Source organism: Macaca mulatta, chromosome 18 (genome assembly GCF_049350105.2).
Source record: "Macaca mulatta isolate MMU2019108-1 chromosome 18, T2T-MMU8v2.0, whole genome shotgun sequence".
Lineage (NCBI taxonomy): Eukaryota > Metazoa > Chordata > Mammalia > Primates > Cercopithecidae > Macaca > Macaca mulatta.
In genome coordinates, this window is record NC_133423.1 from 18308374 (window position 1) to 18330285 (window position 21912).

A 21912-nucleotide genomic window follows, 5' to 3' on the forward strand; every position below is an offset into this window, starting at 1 on the left:
CTGGCTCCCTCCTGCGGTTAAGCGGGGGCCTTCAGCCCCTGCCTGTCCCGCCTGTCTCCGGGCCACCCCGCCTCCCAGCTCCCGCAGCAGGACCTGGAGTCTTTCATTCCCCCACCCAGCGCGCTCTCCATTAGTCACTCTTCCCAGAAGCACCTTGGGCGATGCTGTTTCCTTTGCCATCTCTCACCTCTTCACTAAGGAAAATCTCACTTCTTCCTTCTTGTCTCAACTAAAATACGCCCTTGGAAAAATCCTTCCCCCATTCCCCTCTCCATTCTTTCTGATCCTTGGTGCTAGGACGCCTCTCGCTAGGCTGAGCTCCCAGCCAAGACTTGCTGAATGACTGTGCACAAGAGCCAGCAACTTCCTAAGCGCTCAGTGCCGCACACTGCCTGGGCTCACTTCACCCACTCTTAGCCTCTGTGCCTTCTTAAGCGCCAGACACTACTGACTGTGCCAAGAAAGCAGAGCCCGAAAAGGAGGGCACGAGCGCCTCCTCCCAGAAAATCAGGACCTTCAAGATAATAAGAAGTGCATCTTTCTTCATTATGGCAAGCTTTTTCTGTAAGGGACAGACGGCAAATATTTTAGGCTTCGAGGGCCATAGCGCCTCCGTCCCAGTTATTCCACTTTGCTGAGATAAGACAAAGCACCCACAGACAACATGTAGAGAAGCAAGAGGACCATGTGCTAATGCACTTTATTTGCAGACATTGAAATTTGAATTTCATGTGATTTTCACGTGTCATTAAACATTCTTTTTCCTTTTTCAACCATGTCAAGATGCAAACACCATTCTTAGCTTGTGGGTGGTAGGTTGATGCCCCTTGGTTTATGCTGGCAACCTGAGAGCTACGCCTAACTCATATCCTTCGGCACTAAGTCATACAGCTTTATTTTTTTGACTAAAAAGCCCCAGAAAATGAAAACTTTACACATGCAAGCAGAGAGGAGGCAGAGATTTTCTGACGAGCAGGAGGGGCAGAAACTGCTCCCTAAGGCCAGAGACAGCCAGCCCCGTGCGATGCTGCCCCCTAGTGACCGGCCGGCCGAACGTCGGTCTCCCATCCCACCGCCACGCTGTGACGGGTTGTGCTCCCCAACACACAGAATAAGAACTTCAAATCACTTCAATCAGAAAGCGTAAAGATAAAAGAACTGGAAACCCAATAATCATTTAAAGTGAGAAAGTAGGCTTCAATTCACAGAATTTTAGAACTGAACGGAACTTTCGAGATTAAGACTTAGTTCCATTTTTACACCAATTTACCAACCATTCACGTAGCTTTCAAGTAAAAAAAAAAAAAAGGAAAGCTCTAGAAAGGGCTGGTGGCCCATGAGTGTTCACAGAAGAGCCTGCCCGGGAGTCCTGCCTGCTGAATGCCAATGCAGGGCTGCCTGCACCTCACACCGACATACCCACGAAACAGAGGCGGCGTGGGGCAGCAACCTTGTCGCCACACTGCCTGGGCTCACCATCACCCGATCGTTCTGTGTCCTTAAATACCAACTCTTAGCCTTTGTGCCTCAATTTCCCTAACTGTAAAATGGGGCGGAGTTCCTCCCTCACAGGGCTGTGGGGGTTGAAATGAGCTGATGATGTATGGCCCATACTGGGCATTCAAGTGTCACCTGCATGACAAACTTCTTGAGAGCTCACTATGTGTCAGACATTGAGTGCTTTATGTCTGTTTGCCAGGTTCAATCTGTGCAACCACTCTACAAAGCGAGTGTCACCATCCCCACTATGTAAATCAGACTGAGAAAGGTCACATGGACTGTGGTGGGTGCCTTCTCTTGTACAATTGATTTTGTGAAGGCATGGAAGGTACAGTTAAGTTACCATGTAACAAATACGATGTGAGTCCAGTAGGCTAGCAGGAATAAGCACTCAGTAACTGCCAGGCAGCCTGGTGGCATTCTTCACTTTCAGCAGGGCTTGTTGGGGTGGGGGGTGACTGTTCTTGTTTCTGTGTGCAGGTTACTTTGTCACCATCCATCTTTGCCTTCGGAGTGTCTTGGGGGCAGCAGGCCGAAGGGGTACTTGGGACAATCTATACGTGACTGTCAGAGCTTTAAAAACATCAGTAGTCACCTCTCCTTTCTGCTTGCCCCACTGCTTCATTAGATCTAATGGAATACTCCGTGCACAAAACTTGAGTGAAGCACAACTCAGTGTGCGAGTGGGGGTATCTGTACACATTTAAAATCTGCACTGATGCCACCTGAATTTATCTGACAGGCAAATGCTTTTGAAAGCCTAGTTCTAAAAGTCCTGAATATTTCTCTCTGGAAACTTTTCACCCTCCCGTGTCCTCAAATCCTTCGAGAGCCACATGAAAGAGGCCTCGCTATGGGATAGGACGTGGTGTGTGTTCCACGTGTGCCCACGACCTGGTCCAGCCCTCCTTAGACCAGAAAGCACACGGCCATCCCGCCTGTGGCTTCCTATCATCTTACACAGTTCCTTGCCAGAAGCACCTGTGGGGGCAGGACGTGGTGCCGGGAAGTGAGCACCAACTTCAAGCAGAGGCCTGAGCGTCATCATGGGCCAGTCTGCAGCACTTCGTCTCGCTGAACCCAAAATTCCTCTCCCATAAAACGAGGGGAAAAATTCCCAGCCCACTTCACAGCTGTGATGACCAAATGAACACAGGAAAAGTGCAGAGGAAACTTTAAAGTGCTTACACACGAACTGAGATTTCGACGGCTGAATGAGGGCATTGCTCAAGTCGCTTTTATGGCCAGCTGCCTGCATTCTTTAAGGTTTTGGGCACAGGCTTACAACCCCAAATGTTCTCTCTCTTACTTTTAATGTTCTCTAAATGAGGTCAGTAGGAAGTAACACCTGCTTGCTCGCACTGTCCTCGTCCCCCACCAGGTGGCATTGCGTTCCAATGAGCAATCTCTTCTGCTGAGAGGCTGCTGGAGGCCTTTTTCACAGCGGCTCAAATTGGAACTGCAAGAGGAAAAAGAAAAACAATGAAGAACCACCCAACCCCCCACCTCGCCACAACTCCCACCGCCACATTTCAAAGAGCAAAACAAGATCATGGGATTGAGGGCTTCTGGTGACCACGGCCCGCATTCTCTGCAGGTGGAGGTGACTGCGTGAAGGAAAGGTCTCTGGTCCCCACACGTGTGATGTGCCCCCCCATTACAGAACAGACAAGAGGAAGCCCCAAACCCCCCAAATTCCAAAGCTCCCACAATTGATAAACATTTGCATACACACACAGAGCTCAGGTGATGTGCACCCATGTTCCAATTCAGGGGGTTTACAACAGAGGACAGCATTGAGGAATTAGGTAAATTTTGCATGGACAGGCACAACAGCTGTAAGCAGCAGTAATAGACTGACCTTAGGAATGCACCCTGTGCAAAGCCAGTATGTCAACGAGCATCCAGGGAAAGACAAGGTTGCCCGCCCTGGCCTGTCCTCTCTCTGCACAGGGTCATCTGAAGGGGTGAGGGCACTCCAGCTCCCTCCGCCCCGAGCTGACACCTGCCTCTCAGCCCTGGGACCCCAGAGCCCCTCATCCTTTAACAGCTGGTCTTGCCCCCTAAGGAGAGGAAGGCGTAGAGATGTTGTGACCACATTTCCAGACAGGGATCCCCTTTCTTTACTTCATGTCTCACACCTCAAAACTCACTGCTCTGGAAATCAGCGAGCCCTCTTGGTGGGGTGGGGTTGGGTGGAGGGGGGTATTTTTTCTTTCTTCTTGTAAGATTATGGGAGTGTCATGGGGTGGAACCATTGTCACAGCTTGCCTCCATAGGGTCTCACTGCCTTCACCCTTAGAATGCTTTTGTAATCAGTATGGAGAACTGAAAACGGTGTCTTCCAAGCCCAAATGGATGGTGCTGCTGAGTACTAGGTGCTCAGCAAAACCTTCAGAAAACAGGTATTTCACACCGTGCTTTGTCATCTCTGGAGCCTTCTCAGAAACATTCGATTCTTAGTGCTTACATAAAAAATGAAATGTAGATTTGCCTTGCCATGAACTTTTACTTTGGTACTGAATAATCATGGCTGTACAACTCGGCACGTCTGTACAGTCCATACGTACCATTAACTGGCAAGCTCTCCAACTAGGTTTAATCTGTGAGGGCAAGGAATAGCTTCTATATCCTTTATCAGTGCATAGAGCAAAATTAACTAATCTTAGTCTAATGAAGAGCTATGTTTGCTAGGTTCCTCACCATCCAAAGAATCACTGCCATAACTCCTACCCAAACCTGTTCTCCTCCACATTTTCCCTTTTATTAAGGAAAAAAAAGACACGGTCTCACTCCATCACCCAGGTTGGAGTGCAGTGGCATGATCTTGGTTCACTGCAGACTCTGCCTGCTGGGCTCAAGCGAACCTCCTGCCCCTGCCTCCCGAGTAGCTGGGACTACAGGCATAGACCACCACAACCAGCTAGTTTTTGTATTTTTTTGTAGAGATGGGGTTTCGTCATGCTGCTCAGGCTGGTCTTGAATTCTTGGGCTCAAGCGATCTGCCCGAGGCCTTGGCCTCCTGAAGTATTGGGATTACAGGTGTGAGCCACTGTGCCTGGCTGGCCCTGTCTCTTAAAATAGTATTGCGATCTCCCTGTTCATCAAAATTGAATTCAACTAGAATTTGAGTGGCTTCTCAGTGCCAGACCTTTCCCATAGTTTATAGATTATTTATTATGTCAGACCTTTCCCATAGATTATTTAACCTTCAGAGCCATTATTTATTTATTTGAGATGTAGTCTGTCACCCAGGCTGGAGTGCAGCGGTGTGATCTCGGCTCACTGCAACCTCCGCCTCCCGGGTTCAAGCGATTCTCCCACCTCAGCCTCCTGAGTAGCTGGGACTACAGGCACTCGCCACCATGCCCAGCTAAGTTTTTGTTTTTAGTAGAGACGGGGTTTCAACATATTGGTCGCGCTGGTCTCAAACTCCTGACCTTAAGTGATCCACCCACCTTGGCCTCCCAAAGTGTTGGGATTACAGGAGTGAGCCACTGTGCCCGGCCACTGAAACGTAATTTGAAAGAGACATTCTCATTTTACATCTAGGGAAAATAAAGTTCAGAGCATCAAGGTTCCTTCTACCTGTCTCTTCCATCCCTTTCTAAAAGGGCCTTCCTACGGCCAACACCTTAGTCTCGGGTCCTCCTGGCCATGCCTAACCCGTCTTTCAGCCTCCAGGCTCTCTTTCCTTAACCACCTGAGGATTTCCTCAAATACCATTGCCAGTGTGTTTTCCCTCTATTCAAAACTTGGAAACTTCCCATTTTTCATTCAACCAACTCCAGATTCTCCAGTCTGATCCCATTTTACCTACTGTACCCACAAAGCTTGAAACTCCTTTATGATTTTCCCTCTGCTATGGCTGTATCTCCTTCCCCCACATCCCCAGCCACACACTGCTGTCATTTTTGTTCCTGCCCAGCCTGCGTCCCCTTCCCCAAGGTGACTCTCCACGCTGACCCCACCCTGGGGCTCTTTCTAGATGCAAAGACCTAGGTTGCAAATGCATCCCCCACCCCGCCTTCCACAGCGCTGTGACACCATCTCGGGAGGGTCTACCCCACCTTCCACAGCACTGACACCATCTCGGGAGGGGGTCTGGATACCCATTCAGGGGTCCCTACTACATTGCTGGTGCGAGTGTAAATCACTTGGAAAACAATACTGCAAATCTTGGCAAACTGAATACCTGCATGTCCTAAACCCCAGCCGCTGCACTCCCAGCTTGATGCCCTAGAGGACTCGTGTACACACGAACCAGGGACAACAATGTTCCCAGCAGCCTTGTTTGTAACAGAAAAAATTTAAAACCACCCAAATGTCCACAACAGAATGGAGAAATTACATTCTTCCTCAAAATGAGACTATTATAATGTAGGGAAAATGAATAAATATAAGAACATAACATCACAATCACAAAATCAGATAAACAGAGCCAGGCACAGAAGACTAGGCACAAAAGGATATCCTTATAAAGCTCAAGAAAAGCAAAAAGAAACTGTATTTAGGAGCAGTGTGCGGGGAAACAAAAAAGGAAAAGACTAACACAAGGCCGGGTGCAGTGGCTCACACCTGTAATCCCAGCACTTTGGGAGGCCGAGGTGGGTGGATCAACTGAGGTTAGGAGTTCAAGACCAGCCTGGCCAACATAGTGAAACCCCTTCTCTACTAAAAATACAAAAAAAAAATGGCTGGGCGCGGTGGTGGATGCCTGTAATCTCAGCTATTCGGGAGGCTGAGGCAGGAGAATCGCTTGAACCCAGGAGGTGGAGGTTGCAGTGAATCAAGATCACGCCATTGCACTCCAGCCTGGGTGACAAGAGCGAAACTCTCTCTCACACACACACACACACACACACACACGACTAACACAATCTAGAGCAGTGGTTACCTTAGTGTAGTGGGGGAAGGAGAGGGAGGCATAGCTAAGGATACGGGACATGCTAGTGAATGTGAATCTGGGTTCATGATTTACACGTTACCTATAGGTGCATTATTTGTTGGCTGAAAAGGAAAGTTGGTGCCCTGCAAACAATCAGGGAATTTATAATCATTTCAAACTCACTGCCCACCCAATTGGATCCAGAGTGCAGAGTCATTAGTGGGCTCCTGACGAACGGCCGAGGCCCAGGACGGTGCTGGCCACCGGGACTGCTGCAAGGGTGGTGTGGAGCAACACACACAGGCCCCCAACCGTCTCTTACAAACTACCGACTGCTTAAAAACTTTGAGCCTGGATTATAGCCGAGATAAGCAATGAAATAAAAAATAATACATATTATTCTGAGAGAGGGGCCTGGTTAAAAAAAATCACACTAACAAAGTTGATAAAGTAATGAGTCCTTTACACTTTTGGTGGGTAAAGGCCTAAACTGGAAACACAAGCTCAAGGTTGACAAGGACTCTGCCTCATTGCTACCATAACCTTTGGCACGCAGCCGAGCACTCAACTCACGGAGTACAGTCCCCCTTTCTCTAGTGGTCACGCAGATGACCTCTATATAAAGTTATTTGGGAGGCTGGGAACGGTGGCTCACGCCTGTAATCCCACCACTTTGGGAGGCAGAGGCAGGCAGATCACTTGAGGTCAGGAGTTCAAGACCAGCCTGGCCAACATGGTGAAACCCCGTTTCTACTAAAAATACAAAAGTTAGCTGGGCATGGTGGTGCACACCTGTAATCTCAGCTACTCAGGAGGCTGAGGCAGGAGAATCGCTTGAACCCGGGGAGGTGGAGTTTGCAGTGAGCTGAGATCGCACCACTGCACTCCAACCTGGGCGACAGAGCAAGACCCCGTCTCAGAAACAAAGAAGTTATCTGGGGGAAGAACTGAAGAACACCCAGATGGTAAATAACTTTGGGATTCACTGCCCACCCTGCAGGGAAATGGGTTGATTCTGACCCCAAGATAATTACATACATAAATACAATTTAAAAAAAAAATCACCATGTATGATGTCCTATCTCCACTTTTACAAAATTTACAATGAGGCACAATTCTTAAGCTGTTTTTCATTTTTTTATTGCTGTTAATTCAAGGAAAAAAGGTTGCATAAAATCCAATCTGTTCTAGAAATATAAGTGGCCTTTCCAGTACATAACATTTCAAATATCAAAGTATATGGTAAACATACAAATAAGGAGAAGGTAACATACCTCCTATGTACAGTACAGTATTTTAAATCATAAAATAAGCTCCATAAAGTACAACTGGCAAGTGATTCACAATGCGGCCCATACGTGGCTTATCAAAACTCTCACTTGAACAACTCAACTGCAGCTTAACAATTAATTTAATAATGTGGTCCAAAAATACCCAGATCAAATAAAATATATTTAATCAAAATAATTTCCTTTACTCCAACTTTCTTTCTAAATTAAAGCTTTCATCTACCCCTTCACACCCACCCCTTCCCCATAACTCCCACCCCTGAAAGAAAGTTTCAAAATGTACATTGGTGCTATAAATATAAATGCTACTTATGAAGCATGAAATTAAGCTTCTTTTTTCTTCAAGTTTTTTCTCTTGTCTAGCAATCTGTTAGGCTTCTGAAACAAGACCAAATGTTGACGTTCCTCTGCTGCATACCAACGTGACTCTACACAACAAAAATCCATCATTTCTGCTCTGTGCTGAGGAATGGAAAATGAAACCCCCAACCCCTTACCCCTAGGACTATACAGTGGAAGCTGTTCATTGCTGATGAATGCAGCAGTCACCAAAAAATACAACCAATCTTCCAGATAACCTCAGTGCACTTTAGGAAATCAAAAATTACCTGGAAGCAATTTAGTACATAGATTGGCTTTTTAAAAAAACTTTTCTTTTTTAAAAACAGCAGCATTAAACTTAGTGACATGACACCGACATGATTAATACCATCTTAACACACTCAGAATTCAGTCTTTCACATTATAATCAAGCATAGTGGTAAACTGTTATAAAAGTGACTTTGCTACGAGAGACAGGGAACAAATAACCTGACATGGTAGAAACCCATAGCTCTGTTCAGATTGCAATAAACCATACACATTTTAAACACAACGTAACACTGTAACAGCTGGTATAGGGAAAGAAGAAATCGTTACTCAAGTAGTGTCTCTTTGAGCACAACACGGTGGTAGACAAGTAAAACTGGCTGTAGACTTCCATTACAAACACAAGCACACAGAGAGCGACATTCACACCAGTGTGTTCACTTTGTGTCTCTCTGAAGCAACAGGCTAAAAAAGGATGATGGAAGTAAAAAGTTGGTTTCAGAAAAAGCTTTTTGTCCATTTCGTACGTCATATTTTTTCAGTTTCATATGGTTTAACTTCTTCCTCTCTCTTCCACTTATTTTCATTTTTATTTGGACAACAAGCACTGCATATATGTATTTACGTGACACTGTTTATTACATATATACACACTATTTTGGGAGTTTGATTCCTCCCATAAGATTAGGGTGAAACATTCTGCTCTTGGTTGATACGCAGAGCAGTTTACAAAAGTGGGGTGAATGCACTGCTGGCTGTTCCTGCTGCGGGCCAGGGGCAGAGTGAGGCTGGCTGGGGAGGAAAGTGTCGTTTAGGGTGAAAGTGAGAAAAGCTGGGAAGAAGCAAAATTCTTTTTTCAAAACCATATGACTGTCACCAGTGTTGTAAAAAAAAAAAAAGGTCAAATACACAGTTTTAAAGATTCAGTAAACATTGCACACAGCAAGTATTCAGTGTAAAAAAAAAGCACGCACCAACATTTTCCTTTCGATAGTCTGTCTGAGGGTTTAAATTACATGTATCATACATAGAAGCCTGTTGTTGAACCAGGAGACCAGAGGCTCAAAAGCATTGCATTCTTTCTTGTTTTGGACATTGGTACAAGAGAAATGAAAAATCCCAACTGCATAGAAATCTAGGAAATGTATAGACAAAGAAACAAAATACCTTTCCTTTCCTCCCCTCCACACCCCATGACTCCCCACACTTGAGTGTATTAAGTAGGCAAGCTTTACTCGTTTCAGTCTGCAGAATCCAACGTATCATTAGAAGGGGGGAGGGGAGGTGCGTATCTCAGTCTGTAAGTGCCTAAAATGGGAAAGACAGAACTAAGTCACCGCTTACAAGGAAACGTCATCACAAACCACTATGTACAAGCTATCACACGGACATGCTCTCCACAAGGCACCTTCGTCAGCTCTAGTGCCACTCCAAATGGCCAATCCGCTCACTTTAAGAAGCAATGTAAAGTTTGTGCTTTGAATTCAATCTAAAAGCTATCAAACTTCTCTTTCTTTAAGAATGCCAAGTAAATACATTCCCAATTTAAGACTTTTTTTGTTTCTGGGTAAGATTTGGCAAAACGACAAAGGCCAAATGCATGTGAAAATAACAGTTTGAAGTCGACACAAAATTTGGTATCTTATTCAAACACAGGTATGACCATTTTCTTCTTTCTGGTGGTAGTAATATTAAACTTCGTTCAAATTCCTTTACTCTCAAATCAAAATAGTGCTGAACTATTTTGTTCCTGTAAAATGCAACAGAATCTTGGACCTTGTTTTTGGTTTTTTTTTTAAACTTTTGCTGGGAAGGAAAAGGGCAGCATGGGGAGATAGGCCTGAGGCATCTGGTTATGCAGATATACTAAATAGTTACTCAAAACCTAATGTCAGATGACTAGATTACTTCCTAGGTTTTCAATATTTAAAAATTTTGCTTACTCTATGTAACAGGATTGTAGCTTAAAAAAAAAAAAAAGGTGCTGCAAGCAAGAGATTTAACATTACAGAATGCAAATTCCCATCACACTCCTTCAAAAGGGCCTTTAGAGTTTATTCCTTAATTAGAAACTGAATTCCTCTGAACTTCCTTGTGCTCTGTGTGACCTGGGTCTACACTAGGTTTTTCCAGTTGCATTTTATGATCTGTCACTGAAAACACAATATCCATAAATGAAAACACAAACAGATCTTTCTGCTACGACAGAATCCCATGATCAATAAGGAAAGGAAGGAGAAACGGGTCAACTCAAAAGCAAGTCCTCTGGGAGTTACTGTGATTACCTTGTTGATTGGCCTCCATGGACGACTGCTTACAGTCCTGTGCATAGTGTCCGCTTACACCGCAATTGTAACATGAGACATTCCCGTTCTTCTTGGGCCCCGAACCACTGGTGTTGGCAACTACATTAGGTGCTGGATATACAGGATAGAATCTCCCAAATCCTGCCATCTGCTGCATGCCATAGTTGGCTTGGCTCCCCATGACTGGGTCATGTACCAGTCCATTTGCATATGGAGTCTGAGGCAGAAAAAAAGGAAGTTGGTTTCCATTGCTCTGATGTGCTTGGTTGAGGTAGCTGCCATTGCAAATGGATGGCAGAGTAAAGAATGAAGGGACTCGGTACATTGGTCCAGGCATTGGATTAGGATAATAGTAACTATTTAGCTGAAGGTTTCCATTGGTCCCACAGCTGCACCTTCGCCCACAAGAACCACAAGGACCCGAGCCCATCTGCTGTGGTGGCCCTACTGTCCCATTAGCGTTCGTGTTCCCCACAGCACTGATGTAAGACGTGCTGTCACTCTGCGCGGTACTGTGTGTCAAGGCAGGGCTCGGGCTCGGGGCAGGGCCTGGGGTGTGGGTAGGAACCGCGGGAGGTACAGTTGCCTGGGCCTGGCTGATGCCTGCGCTCGCTGGCTGGGGAGAAGTTGCTGCTGTGCTGAGCACACTGGAGTTCTGGCTGGGTAACACGCCGGCAGCAAGGGGAGAGCCCGGTAAGGGGTAGGAAGCTGGTGGCTGAGCAGCTGAGAGGCCAGCTGCTGGAAGAACTACCTTCACATTGGTAGGCTGAGGGACTGTCCCTGTGTTTCCCTCAATTTGAGGCACCATTTGATTGAGTCCTACCACTTGGGATGCAGATTTTGTGATGGGGTCCGTGGTAGCAACAGGAGAGCCTGGGAAACTACCTGGGTTATGGATAGGAATAAAGGCAGTGTTTGGTGATCCGATGCTCAGACTTCCGGGTGGCTGTTGTGGGATGTTAACTGTGCAGCTCTCAGAAGATCCCTGTGGTGGTGGCAACTTTAGCCTCTGAACTGTTAGATGCAAAGCGGGAGTACTACTATGTGGAAGGAAGGTTGATGGAATAGGTAAAGGGGAAGCCAGTAACTCGAGGTGCTTTTCTGATTCTGCAGTGGAAGCTGCTGGCCCTAGTATTCCAACGGGGGTTGAATTTGCGGACTCTCTTATTGCAGAAATAGCAACAGGACTAGGAACAAGCATCCCTATGGTTTTGCCATCAGTGGGTTTGGGTGCAGGAACGACGACGTCAGACTTCTGGGCACCATTGTGCATGACACAGTGTAAAGTTGGCATAAAAGAAATATGCTGATACTTGGGTGAGTTTAAGGGATCTTCTAAAAGGTTTCCATTCTCATTTCCCAGTGGAGCAATCTGAACAGGTGGCTTGACAGTGACAGTCTGGTTGACGGAACCATAACCTGTAAACCTAGTTGTTGATGGATTCCCAGAATCCTCAGAATTGCTGTCTGTGTCTAAAGAAAGCAAACATAAAGAGATATTAACACGAGCATAACTCCCATCTTTCTTGCTAGAAATAAACATTAAGTATGTCTCAAAAGTCAGTCAAGTTTGGAAAGTGTCCCTCTGTGATGTCTCCTGACTGTCCAAGCTGACCTCCCTTTAACTTTTGGCTTCCTATGGGTCATCATTAGATCAATGCTTTATTTTAAAAATACGGGGATATAAACAGAAAAACAAAACGTAAAAGGTGAGTTGGAGACTGAATGAAACGCAGTATAAAGCACAGAGATTTATGTACCACCACCTTTGTTCTGAGAACAGCATCAGACACTCTTAACCTTAATAAACTTCAGGCAATCCACTTGGTTTTTATTCTGCACTGCCAACCCAAGTTCTTCAATTTGTCTCAGATAAATGATATAATTTCAAGAAGCTCAGTCAAGACAATATTTAACTCAAATATCTAGAGGTACGGAACAGAAAAGGTTTTGTTTTTTTAGAATGGAGTCAATATTCTTAATACTAAATATTTCAATGGGGGAGGAAAATTTAAAGCTACTATTAATCATAAAACAAATATGCTAGAACACAAGAAACAGAGGAATAGGAGAGTGTGGCAATTTCTCCAAAATCAAAACAGCAAATACAAACAACACTGCATCGGCTACTACTCCTGCATCAGCTTACGCCTGTGTACAGAAATAGTGTTGACCTAGCCTTCAGGGGATGTCCTGACTTTTGGTATAAAGGGGACAAGGATAAAATCTGATTCACAATGTTTAAACATCATAGACCCAGACACTGTGTTGATGTATACACAGACCATTCCATTAGAATGTAGTGCCTATTTAAAAATCTTTCTGCTTGTATGGATAAGCTGAATTGCACTAGGTACTTAAAATATTTGTATTCATTAAGGTACGAACTGGCTATATTCAGCTTAAGATGTTAAAAAGTTTTCAAACAGAACACTAAAAACAAATTCATCTTCCTGAAGAAAGATTAAATGAAAGCTACTTACTGACACAAGCATATCAAGTGTTACTAATTCAATTGTTTTAATTTATATTAGAAGAAACTCAAAGAGTGAATGGTTCTAGCATAAACTTCCCTTAATATATTAATAATTGGGGTATTTCTTGCTAAACTTTGCAAAATAAAAACTATCCCCAAATCCTAACTTATTGAAGGCATTGTATCTGTATCATCACACCAGTGCAGAATCAAAGATAAAAATGTTAAGTCTAAAAGCAGAAACATTTTTAAAGAAGTCAGTTAAATTTCTACGTGTTTAATAGCAAATGGCCTCATGATTTTTAATGTTCCCAATCGGTTTTCTAAGCATCCTGAGACTCCTCTAGACATGTTGGGACATGTCTCGCCCTTTTGTGCACTGATTTGGGAAAGTGTAAAGCCTCAAACAGAATACCATCACTACCCAGGAGAGCAACAGCAAAGCCACCCACACTCTTTTCAAAGTAGCCTTTTCATCCACTGAGAATTCTAAAAATGATCAAAGCTCTCTACCATAATGGATATTTTCCTTGGGTGAAGACAGCCCTAAGCCGTTCTTTCATATTCAGTAACAGCCTATTTGAAAAAAGCCAAGTTCCTCAACACAGGCCTCCAACTTATGCTATTTGATGGCAGAAGAGGGATGCTGCCATTACCCAAGTGTACAGATGTAAACTAACACTTCAGACAACAAGGCCAAATCTGCAGTGTGAGCCACTGACTCACCTGCACATCCTAGAGAATCAAGCATAAATGTACAATGAAACATACTGAAAAAGTTTGTCTATTCTAGGTAAGGCATAAAAATCCTCTCATTTAATGCTGGGCACAGTGGCTCATGCTTATAATCTCAACGTTTTGGGAGGCCAAGGTAGGAGGATCACTTGAGCCAGGAGTCCAAGACCAGCCTGGGCAACACAGCAAGACTCTGTCTCATAAATTTAAAAAAAAAAAAAAAAAGAAGAACAAAAAAATCCTCTCATTTAAGCTTCACAATAGCTCGGTGAAAGGTAGTTTTCATTTTTTTTTTCTTTCACAAGGAAACTGCAGATCAGAAGTACAGTGTTGCCTCAGGTTAGAAGAACTGGTGGTACAGTAACTATGCTACATTTGGTATGACTACAAAGTCACTGCAAAGTAAAGACTGACTTTAATTGTATGTGATGTAGCAACACCATAGCATAGCTCCCTAAGACACAGCCTGATACCACAACACAAAAAGAAGCTAAGGTCCCAGAGAGCTGCAGACTGTCCAGGAAGAAACCACACTTGGCTGAAACAACATGTGGTAAGAATCTTAATCTGTAGGTGGACCACGAGAAGTAACCTGATACTGCCCACCAGCATGAGTCCACCTTGTAACCAAGGTGTTACCAATCAGATGTTGTCATCATGCATTCAACATACACATTTTAAAGGAGACCTCACCTCCAGACCAGAATGGTAGAATAAGACCTCTAATAAGCCACTCTTTCATAAAAGCAAGGAAAACCCTAGCAAAAACTGTCAAATAACCAACTTTTTCAAAATTCTGGAAATTAAAGGCTTACAACACTCTGAGAAGTGTTTATTCAAGAAAAATAGCTCAATCTGTAAGAACAGAAAACCTCAAGGCATTTTCTCCTTGTCCTACTTCCACTCCCCCTTTCTCCAGCTCTAAAACAGACCTGTAAATGACTTGTCCCTCAATTTCTGAAATCAGTGCAAACACTCTCTCTCTTCAGTAGTAGCTACAAAACCCAGCAGCCATTAGGAGTATGGGTCTGGAGTTCCCCAAAAGCCCCACCACCAAACTGTCACCATTTGACTGTCCGGCAGCGAGTGCTCACTCTGCGTTATAGCCTCTTACCCACAGGACATTTGTCATAATTAGTCAGAAGCAACTGTTTAACGATGTATACTAGCTGGGGCTAAGAAGAGCTAACCAGAAAACTTAAAATGAAAAACTGGGGAATAAGATGGTTACAGGAGGCTTCAAAAAGCTTTAATATATTCCTGGGAACCTAAAAGGTTTTGCTCACGCCTATAGTTATATGCCCTCCCAAGGCAGACCTGAGAAGGCCCTAAGCAATCACTGCTAGCTGATTTTAAGCCTCTGTGCACGGAGGAACTGAAGACATAATACACAGAGAAAACAACAAAATGGCAGATGTAAAACCTACCTTATTAGTAATTACATTAAATGTAAATGGACAAATAGCAGAGATCGGCAGAATGAATAAAAAACCATAATCTAACTATATGTTGTCTACAACAGACAAATTTTGTATTTAAAGACACAACAAATAGGTTTAAAGTAAAAGGATAGAAAACGAAACACTGTGCAAGCAGTACCTAGAAAAATGCTGGATTGACTATACTATTATCAGACAAAATAGACTTTAAGACAAAAATTGTTAGTAGAGACAAAGGATATCCTAAAATGGTAAAAGGGTCAATCGAGAGGATGTCAAGAGCATAAACATACATATGCATCTAACAACACACGCATTTTCCTTCTTTCTGCACTAACTCTACCTCATTATGATCCTGTCTTCATCCTATTTAACTTCATATGCAGTGAAATATGTTTACCAAATCAACATTGCTAGAAATTTCTAAGGCAATTATCTATAAGATGCCCTTTATATCAATTTTACATTTAAAATCAGTTAATGGCATTTATAGGATCATAAAATTCCTTGTTTGACTTTGACATGAAGAAACAACACACATTTCCCTCCACTCCCCCACCCTCGCCATGCCAACAATACTCCCATTTCAAAGAGCAAACCTCTGTCTTTCTCTTCTTCACTTTCAAAACTTTCTCTTCCATCGTGTCGGGGACTAGATGGAGAACTGTAACTCTCTGAAGATGTTTCTCCACATGTGTCATGTCCAGAGCCAATGTCCAAATTCACATCTAAAAATAACAACACTGTTAAAAAAATCATATTAAGTCATTTTAAATTAATTTCTAAGTTAAATCATTAGAAATTAATTTTAGCTCTAAATATTTTCTTCAGTTTCCCCACAATCATCTAAAAAAGCTTGTCCTTGATATAAACTGATTAAATTATAATTTTAATAGATAATGCTTGATAAATATATTTTTAAAACAATGCACAGAATAAGTCATTCTTACTGACTTCAAAGAAAAAAAGAGTTAAGGTTGGTTGCAGGGTCTGTCCAATATCACTTTGAGCTACTTTCTAAGTCTAGATATTTTAACTCCTCAGAGCTTGCTGGAATATTCATTCTTTAAAAGAATTCAAGAAAAGGGCTGCCAAAATGCCTACTCAATAAAAATTACTTGGAGTATTTAAAATAATAAAATGCTTCCCATCTAGTAGACTGAGTAATATCTTGAGTTCTGCCAAGTTCAAGCTTATACTAAGGTAGTATGAGGTGGTGACAGGACCTGCCATGACCAACTAGCTGTATCTGTTTTGAGCACATAAGGAGGGACTATTGTTGTATCTAGTATTGGACAAGAGATACACACTGTGGATTTTTTTTTTCCTATAGTGCCCCTGACTTAGGGAAATATTATCTTATCTCTGTAAACCCAGTAGCTAGCATAATTCTGCCTTACAGCAAGTATTCAACATATCTTTGGTATATAAATCCCCAAATCAGGGATTCCAGAGGGCTCTTAAGAACTGTAGATTACTGAATCATTTCTGTGGCAACCGGTAGAACCAGTAAAAGATAACGCATATTAATTGCCTGGGCAAAATATGTGTCAGAGAAAAGGCACAATTTGCATAATGAGCAATTCAGGCGGCTAACCTGTGGCTTTTGGCTGGGATAAACTTGTAACAGCGCTAAAACTGTTAAACATGAGCTAGATTAGCTCAGTCACGCAAATGTGAGATGAATATTGAAGAAAAATAAAGTCATTAGGAATGCTGATGTTGCTAAATTCCTTCTGAGTAATAAATGTCAAACTTCCAAGGGAAAACTGCACAAAATCATATGAGTCTACAAGGAAAGTGGCAGAGGAGTTCATAGGCAAGTAATAATTTCACAGAAAAGTAACATGGAGGAAACCTACACAGTAATAGGCCCTGAATGACCCATCAGTAAGGCGACTAAAGGGATGCAAGTCAACACCAATGGCTGCTTGAAGACAAACTAATGGACCATAGTGGCCAAACAAGTTGTCATTAAATTGGACTAATGATGAAACCTATAGAACTTGCATGGAAGTCTTGCATATAAATATCTCAACCAGCATATAACAAAATGAACAATCCAAGATCAAGAGAATCAAAGATTTGGGGATATTCTCAAACTAGAAATGGACTGGAAAGGAACCTCGGGGTAGCGTTCATCAAAACACAGACAGTGAAACTACAGTAGACTACAGTTCAAAGAGCAAATTTCAGAGTATGTTTTTAAAAAAAGCAGCTACCTCTCCAAAGGGTGTAATTTACAAAACTATTTTTATTTACACTGTGCAAGCTGGTGAATATTCTAATCAACTGCCACATACAAAACCGCAGCTTCCAAAGAACTGAATACATAAATCTAAATCTATACTAAACAATCTTTTTTTGATAATTCAGAAGGTACTTCAGAATTGTGTAATACCTCAAGAACTTTAATAATCAGAAATTATGTGATCCTCTAGAGATTCAGGGGATGTGGAAAGTGAAGCCAGACCAATTATGAAAAAGGATACTCCACAAATTGCCCTTTTAAAAAGACATACAAACTTTGAATTTGTCATGTCTCAATGATAAAGGGTCTTGTACATAATAAAGACGACAAAAACAAAATTTAAAACAGAAACCACTATTCTAACACTAAAAATACCGGTTACTGGTAATTATAAACAACAGAAGTCTGTTACAGAGTTAAGACCCATTTAGATAAATCATAGGCAATAGAACCACATATTTCACCTGCGATATTAAAGGAAGCTAGAGACCTAAATCTTTTACAAGAAACTGAGAGATCAACCATCTCATTTCCCTCTAGACTTTTTGGTGCCACAATTGGCAATAGAAGAGTGGGGTGGAAGAAACACTGGGCAATAAACTACAATGATGGGCATTTTTTTTTTTTTTTTTTTTTTTGAGACGGAGTCTCATTCTGTTGCCCCGGCTGGAGTGCAGTGGCGCAATCTCGGCTCTCTGCAACCTCCACGTCCCGAGTTCAAGTGATTCTCCTGCCTCAGTCTCCCGAGTAGCTGGGACTACAAGTGTGCGCCACCACACCTCGCTAATTTTTATATTTTTAGTAGAGACAGGGTTTCACCATGGTGGCCGGGCTGGTCTCAAACTCCTGACCTCAAGTGATCCAGCGGCCCTGGCCTCCGAAGTGCTGGGATTACAGGCGTGAGCCACCGTGCCTGGCCAAGGTGAGCATTCTTAACGCTCTATACGCACCTCTTCAGAAGACAGACAGAAAGCTTGGGTTTTAACAGAAAAGACACTCCAACAACACAGACAACTGATGGCACTGACTGCGTCGTGGCAGGAGCCAGCACGGAGGAGGGCTGAGCGCCATCTTTGTTTCCTTTTGAAATTCTAAGCTACATAACTGTATAACATAACATAACTCAAAACAGAAGTTAAAATTTACATTTAATAATAAACTTTTAGGCTGGGCGCAGTGGCTCACACCTGTAATCCCAGCACTTTGGGAGGCTGAGGTGGGCGGATCACGAGATCAGGAGATAGAGATCAACTTGGCTAACACAGTGAAACCCTGTCTCTATTTATGTTATGTAAAAACACACAAAAAAATTAGCCGGGCATGGTGGTGGGAGCCTGTAGTCCCAGCTGCTTGGGAGGCTGAGGCAGGAGAATGGCGTGAACCCGGGAGGTGGAGCTTGCAGTGAGCCGAGATCGCACCACTGCACTCCAGCCTCGGGGACACAGCGAGACTCCATCTCAAAAATAAATAAATAAATAAAATAATAAACTTTTAAGAAGTAAAATACAAATCTTAAGCTAAAACGTATTATTATTTAAAGATCCAAACAACCTGAAAGACTCAGTATTTTCAGCTTCAAGACAATGTCTCTCCAATTTATGACATGAGCTATTGTTCCATAGAAAAATCCTTGCGCACGTACTGAGTTTACTGAATGCTTAAAGACAATTCTTCCTTGGTGCCTTAATATTTCAAAGAAAAATTAATACACCAAGGGTTTTTTTAAAAGTTGGAATTGGCATATATCTGTGCTGCATTCGACATCAATGAGACAAGCTGTACAAAAAATATTTCATTCACAGTCATTCTATAAATGAAAATACATACAAATCGGTGACAGATACAGAGGAGAAAATAGATAAAACTGAACTTAAATATGCTGAGGTTATTTTCATAATACTTGAAAATTAAGGAAAAAAATGAATGAGAGTTTGTGATGCTGTTACAAAGTTCTTAACCTATACAACGTATGTTTCCCTCTAATTTATTACAACAGGGAAAAGGAACTAAATTGCTGCACTGAACATCTAGGTACTTGGAACTAGGAAAATGCTCTTCATGTTTTTACATGTAATTCCTACAATCTGCTCAAGCAAGCATTACTCCTGTTTTACAAATGAGCAAACAAACGCGTCAGAGAGGTTGCATGCTTAAAAAACTGGGGGAGCACAACACTCAAACCCATAGCTGTCTCTGACCAAAGTCCATGTGCTTCTCCTCTGGAAATGGGCTAATACAGAAAAAACAGCTGCAAACTTCTTTAGTGAGCAGTAGTTCCCAAACACTGTGAGACAAGAGACAGAGTGATCTTATGGAGGGCAGGAATTTCATTCAGAAAATGGTATTTTAGAAAACAAACATGGCAGCAATATGGAAAATGAACTAGAAAGAGAAGGAACAGAGACAGGGAGGGCCGTCAGAATCAATCTCCAAATGTCCACCGACAGACTTCTATCTTCCGCATTTAGTGTTTTCCTCCTCCGTTATGCTGCCATCACCACCAGAGGGAACCTCAGCGACAGTAAAGTGTTACACGATCCTTCTACAAACAAGATGGGTTTTGTCCATGTTATTTTACCCCCACTTCCAGTGATTCAATGAGTTGGCCAGATGATGTTATTTTTTAATTTATTATTATTTTTTGAGATGGAGTTTCACTCTTGTTGCCCAGGCTGGAGTGCAATGGCGCAGTCTTGGCTCACTGCAACCTCCACTTCCCGGGTTCAGGCAACTCTCCTGCCTTAGCCTCCCCAGTAGCTGGGATTACAGGCGCCCACCACCACGCCCAGTTAATTTTTGTATATTTAGTAGAGACAGGATTTCATCATGTTGGCCAGGCTGGTCCTGAGCTCCTGACCTCAGGTGATTCGCTCACCTTGGCCTCTCAAAGTGCTGGGATTATAGGTGTGAGCCACCGTGTCTGGCCCAGATGATTTTAGATTCGAAAGGTAACCATTTTTCTTTCATCACTATTCAGTCTTTCTATACAAATATACAGTTTAAAAACATACTCAAAACTTTTAAGAAATTGATTCTGGTTATTCGTATTACATCACAACTGAATGTACTAATATTAGAATAACATTTAAATTAAAATATCACATTTGTGGGATCACTACATAAATGTGTCAGGGGCATCCAGGGATAAAACATTTTTCTAGAGGTCTGCGTGCTCTTATTCTTTTTTAATCGTTAAAATTAATAGTAAAGATAAACAAAATCAATGAAGCTATAGAAGGGCACTTCTCAAGTCAAATGAATCTTGAACCTAAAAATAAAGGAACCTTAATATAATGGTGGGTAAATGGAAGCCATATCAATCTAGCATAACAAAAATTTGAGGGTTGACATTCCCTTAAAGCCTCATAAACCTTCGTAAAGGATGGTTATTAAATCATGAAGAAGTCAACAGTATTCTAAAAAATGACTTTACATAAAAACACTCTCATGAATGACTGGCAAAGCCACAGGAGAGATCCCCCATGGCCTTGGGAAATGTCTCCTGAGTCGGGACTGGCTGGAAAAGGACAACCTGGGAGACTCCTGCTGCCAGAAGGGAGAGGCAGGTGAGAATAACAGAGGCAAAGGCAATCTTCACCCCCTGGCTGGTATGTATTCCCTAAATTAACTCTACTGATTTCGCAACTGTTTAATTTGGAAATTGCTGTACATATCAACACAAGGTAAAATTAATAGTAATAGGATTTGACATGACAGCTCAGTATCTATTAATACAGTAAGTATCATGCTGAATATATTTAGGTGAGGGGTATTTGAAACAAAAATAATCTTCTTACCTTTCACAGCACCACCATGGGCATGCTGAGGAGTGGAGAGTCTAATACCATTTATTCTACTATTCAATCTGTTGTCAGTTTTCTTAATTTTCTCCCTAAACCAAATGAACACATTGCCAACATTTTTATAAGGTTATCTACCAAACACATTCAGTACAGTATTGACCAAATTCCCTTCAAGATTCTTTAGAGTTAATTTTTTTTAGTAAGGAATAATCTACATACAATTAAGATTCGCCCTTCAGTAAAGTTCTGAGAGTTTTACCCCTCCAAACTGAATGCAATATTTGACAGTAGCTTTATCACCTGCATATATTAATATTTTGAATCAAAAGAGTAAAACCCAGAATTAAAAATATAAAGAAAACTAACTAAAAAAATACTATGTTGTATACTATCATAAACTAAACAGGCCTATTATCAAAGGCTATATGCTGTCTTTCCTTAAATTGAACCTACTTTTCTGTTTGTGGCTTTCCTTTCTTCTTATTTATTGAAGATAAACTCCGTTTTTCAGCAGAATGCTAGCAGAAAGAAAAAAAGACAAATCAGACAAAAGCTAAACCTAAACCATACTGACATTTTTACTCTGATAATAAACATTAAAATGATAAATTCTCAGTTGTATATTCTAACAAGTGTT

General features: G+C 42.3%; 2 protein-coding genes across 4 annotated transcripts in view; both read right to left on the reverse strand.

Moving 5' to 3' along the window:
* Positions 1 to 667: 667 nt before the first annotated feature.
* LOC144336452 (uncharacterized) lies at positions 668 to 2758 on the reverse strand. The gene has a single exon (XM_077975089.1). It carries the CDS (start codon positions 2756 to 2758, stop codon positions 2267 to 2269), a length of 492 nt encoding a protein of 163 aa, XP_077831215.1. The 3' UTR covers positions 668 to 2266.
* ZCCHC2 (zinc finger CCHC-type containing 2) overlaps positions 668 to 21912 on the reverse strand; it is a 66103-nt gene continuing 44858 nt past the window's right edge. Inside the window, exons 10-15 of one of the 3 annotated variants that reach the window (XR_013408276.1) lie at positions 21729 to 21793; positions 21270 to 21364; positions 15821 to 15949; positions 10551 to 12044; positions 9433 to 9573; positions 668 to 2959 (exon numbers count right to left, since the gene is read on the reverse strand). Coding sequence is in view for 2 of the 3 variants with exons in the window: in XM_015122147.3 (XP_014977633.3) it covers positions 9506 to 9573; positions 10551 to 12044; positions 15821 to 15949; positions 21270 to 21364; positions 21729 to 21793 (1851 nt within the window). In the remaining variant the exon portion in view is untranslated. Of the gene's footprint in view, positions 2960 to 7506; positions 9574 to 10550; positions 12045 to 15820; positions 15950 to 21269; positions 21365 to 21728; positions 21794 to 21912 lie in introns of those variants that run through there. The other 2 variants (XM_077975088.1, XM_015122147.3) reach the window with 2 other exon arrangements.

What these genes read in the sequence shown, in the direction of transcription:
- LOC144336452 (XM_077975089.1), bottom strand. Translation starts at nt 2,758, where the DNA reads ATGCAGGCAGCTGGCCATAAAAGCGACTTGAGCAATGCCCTCATTCAG.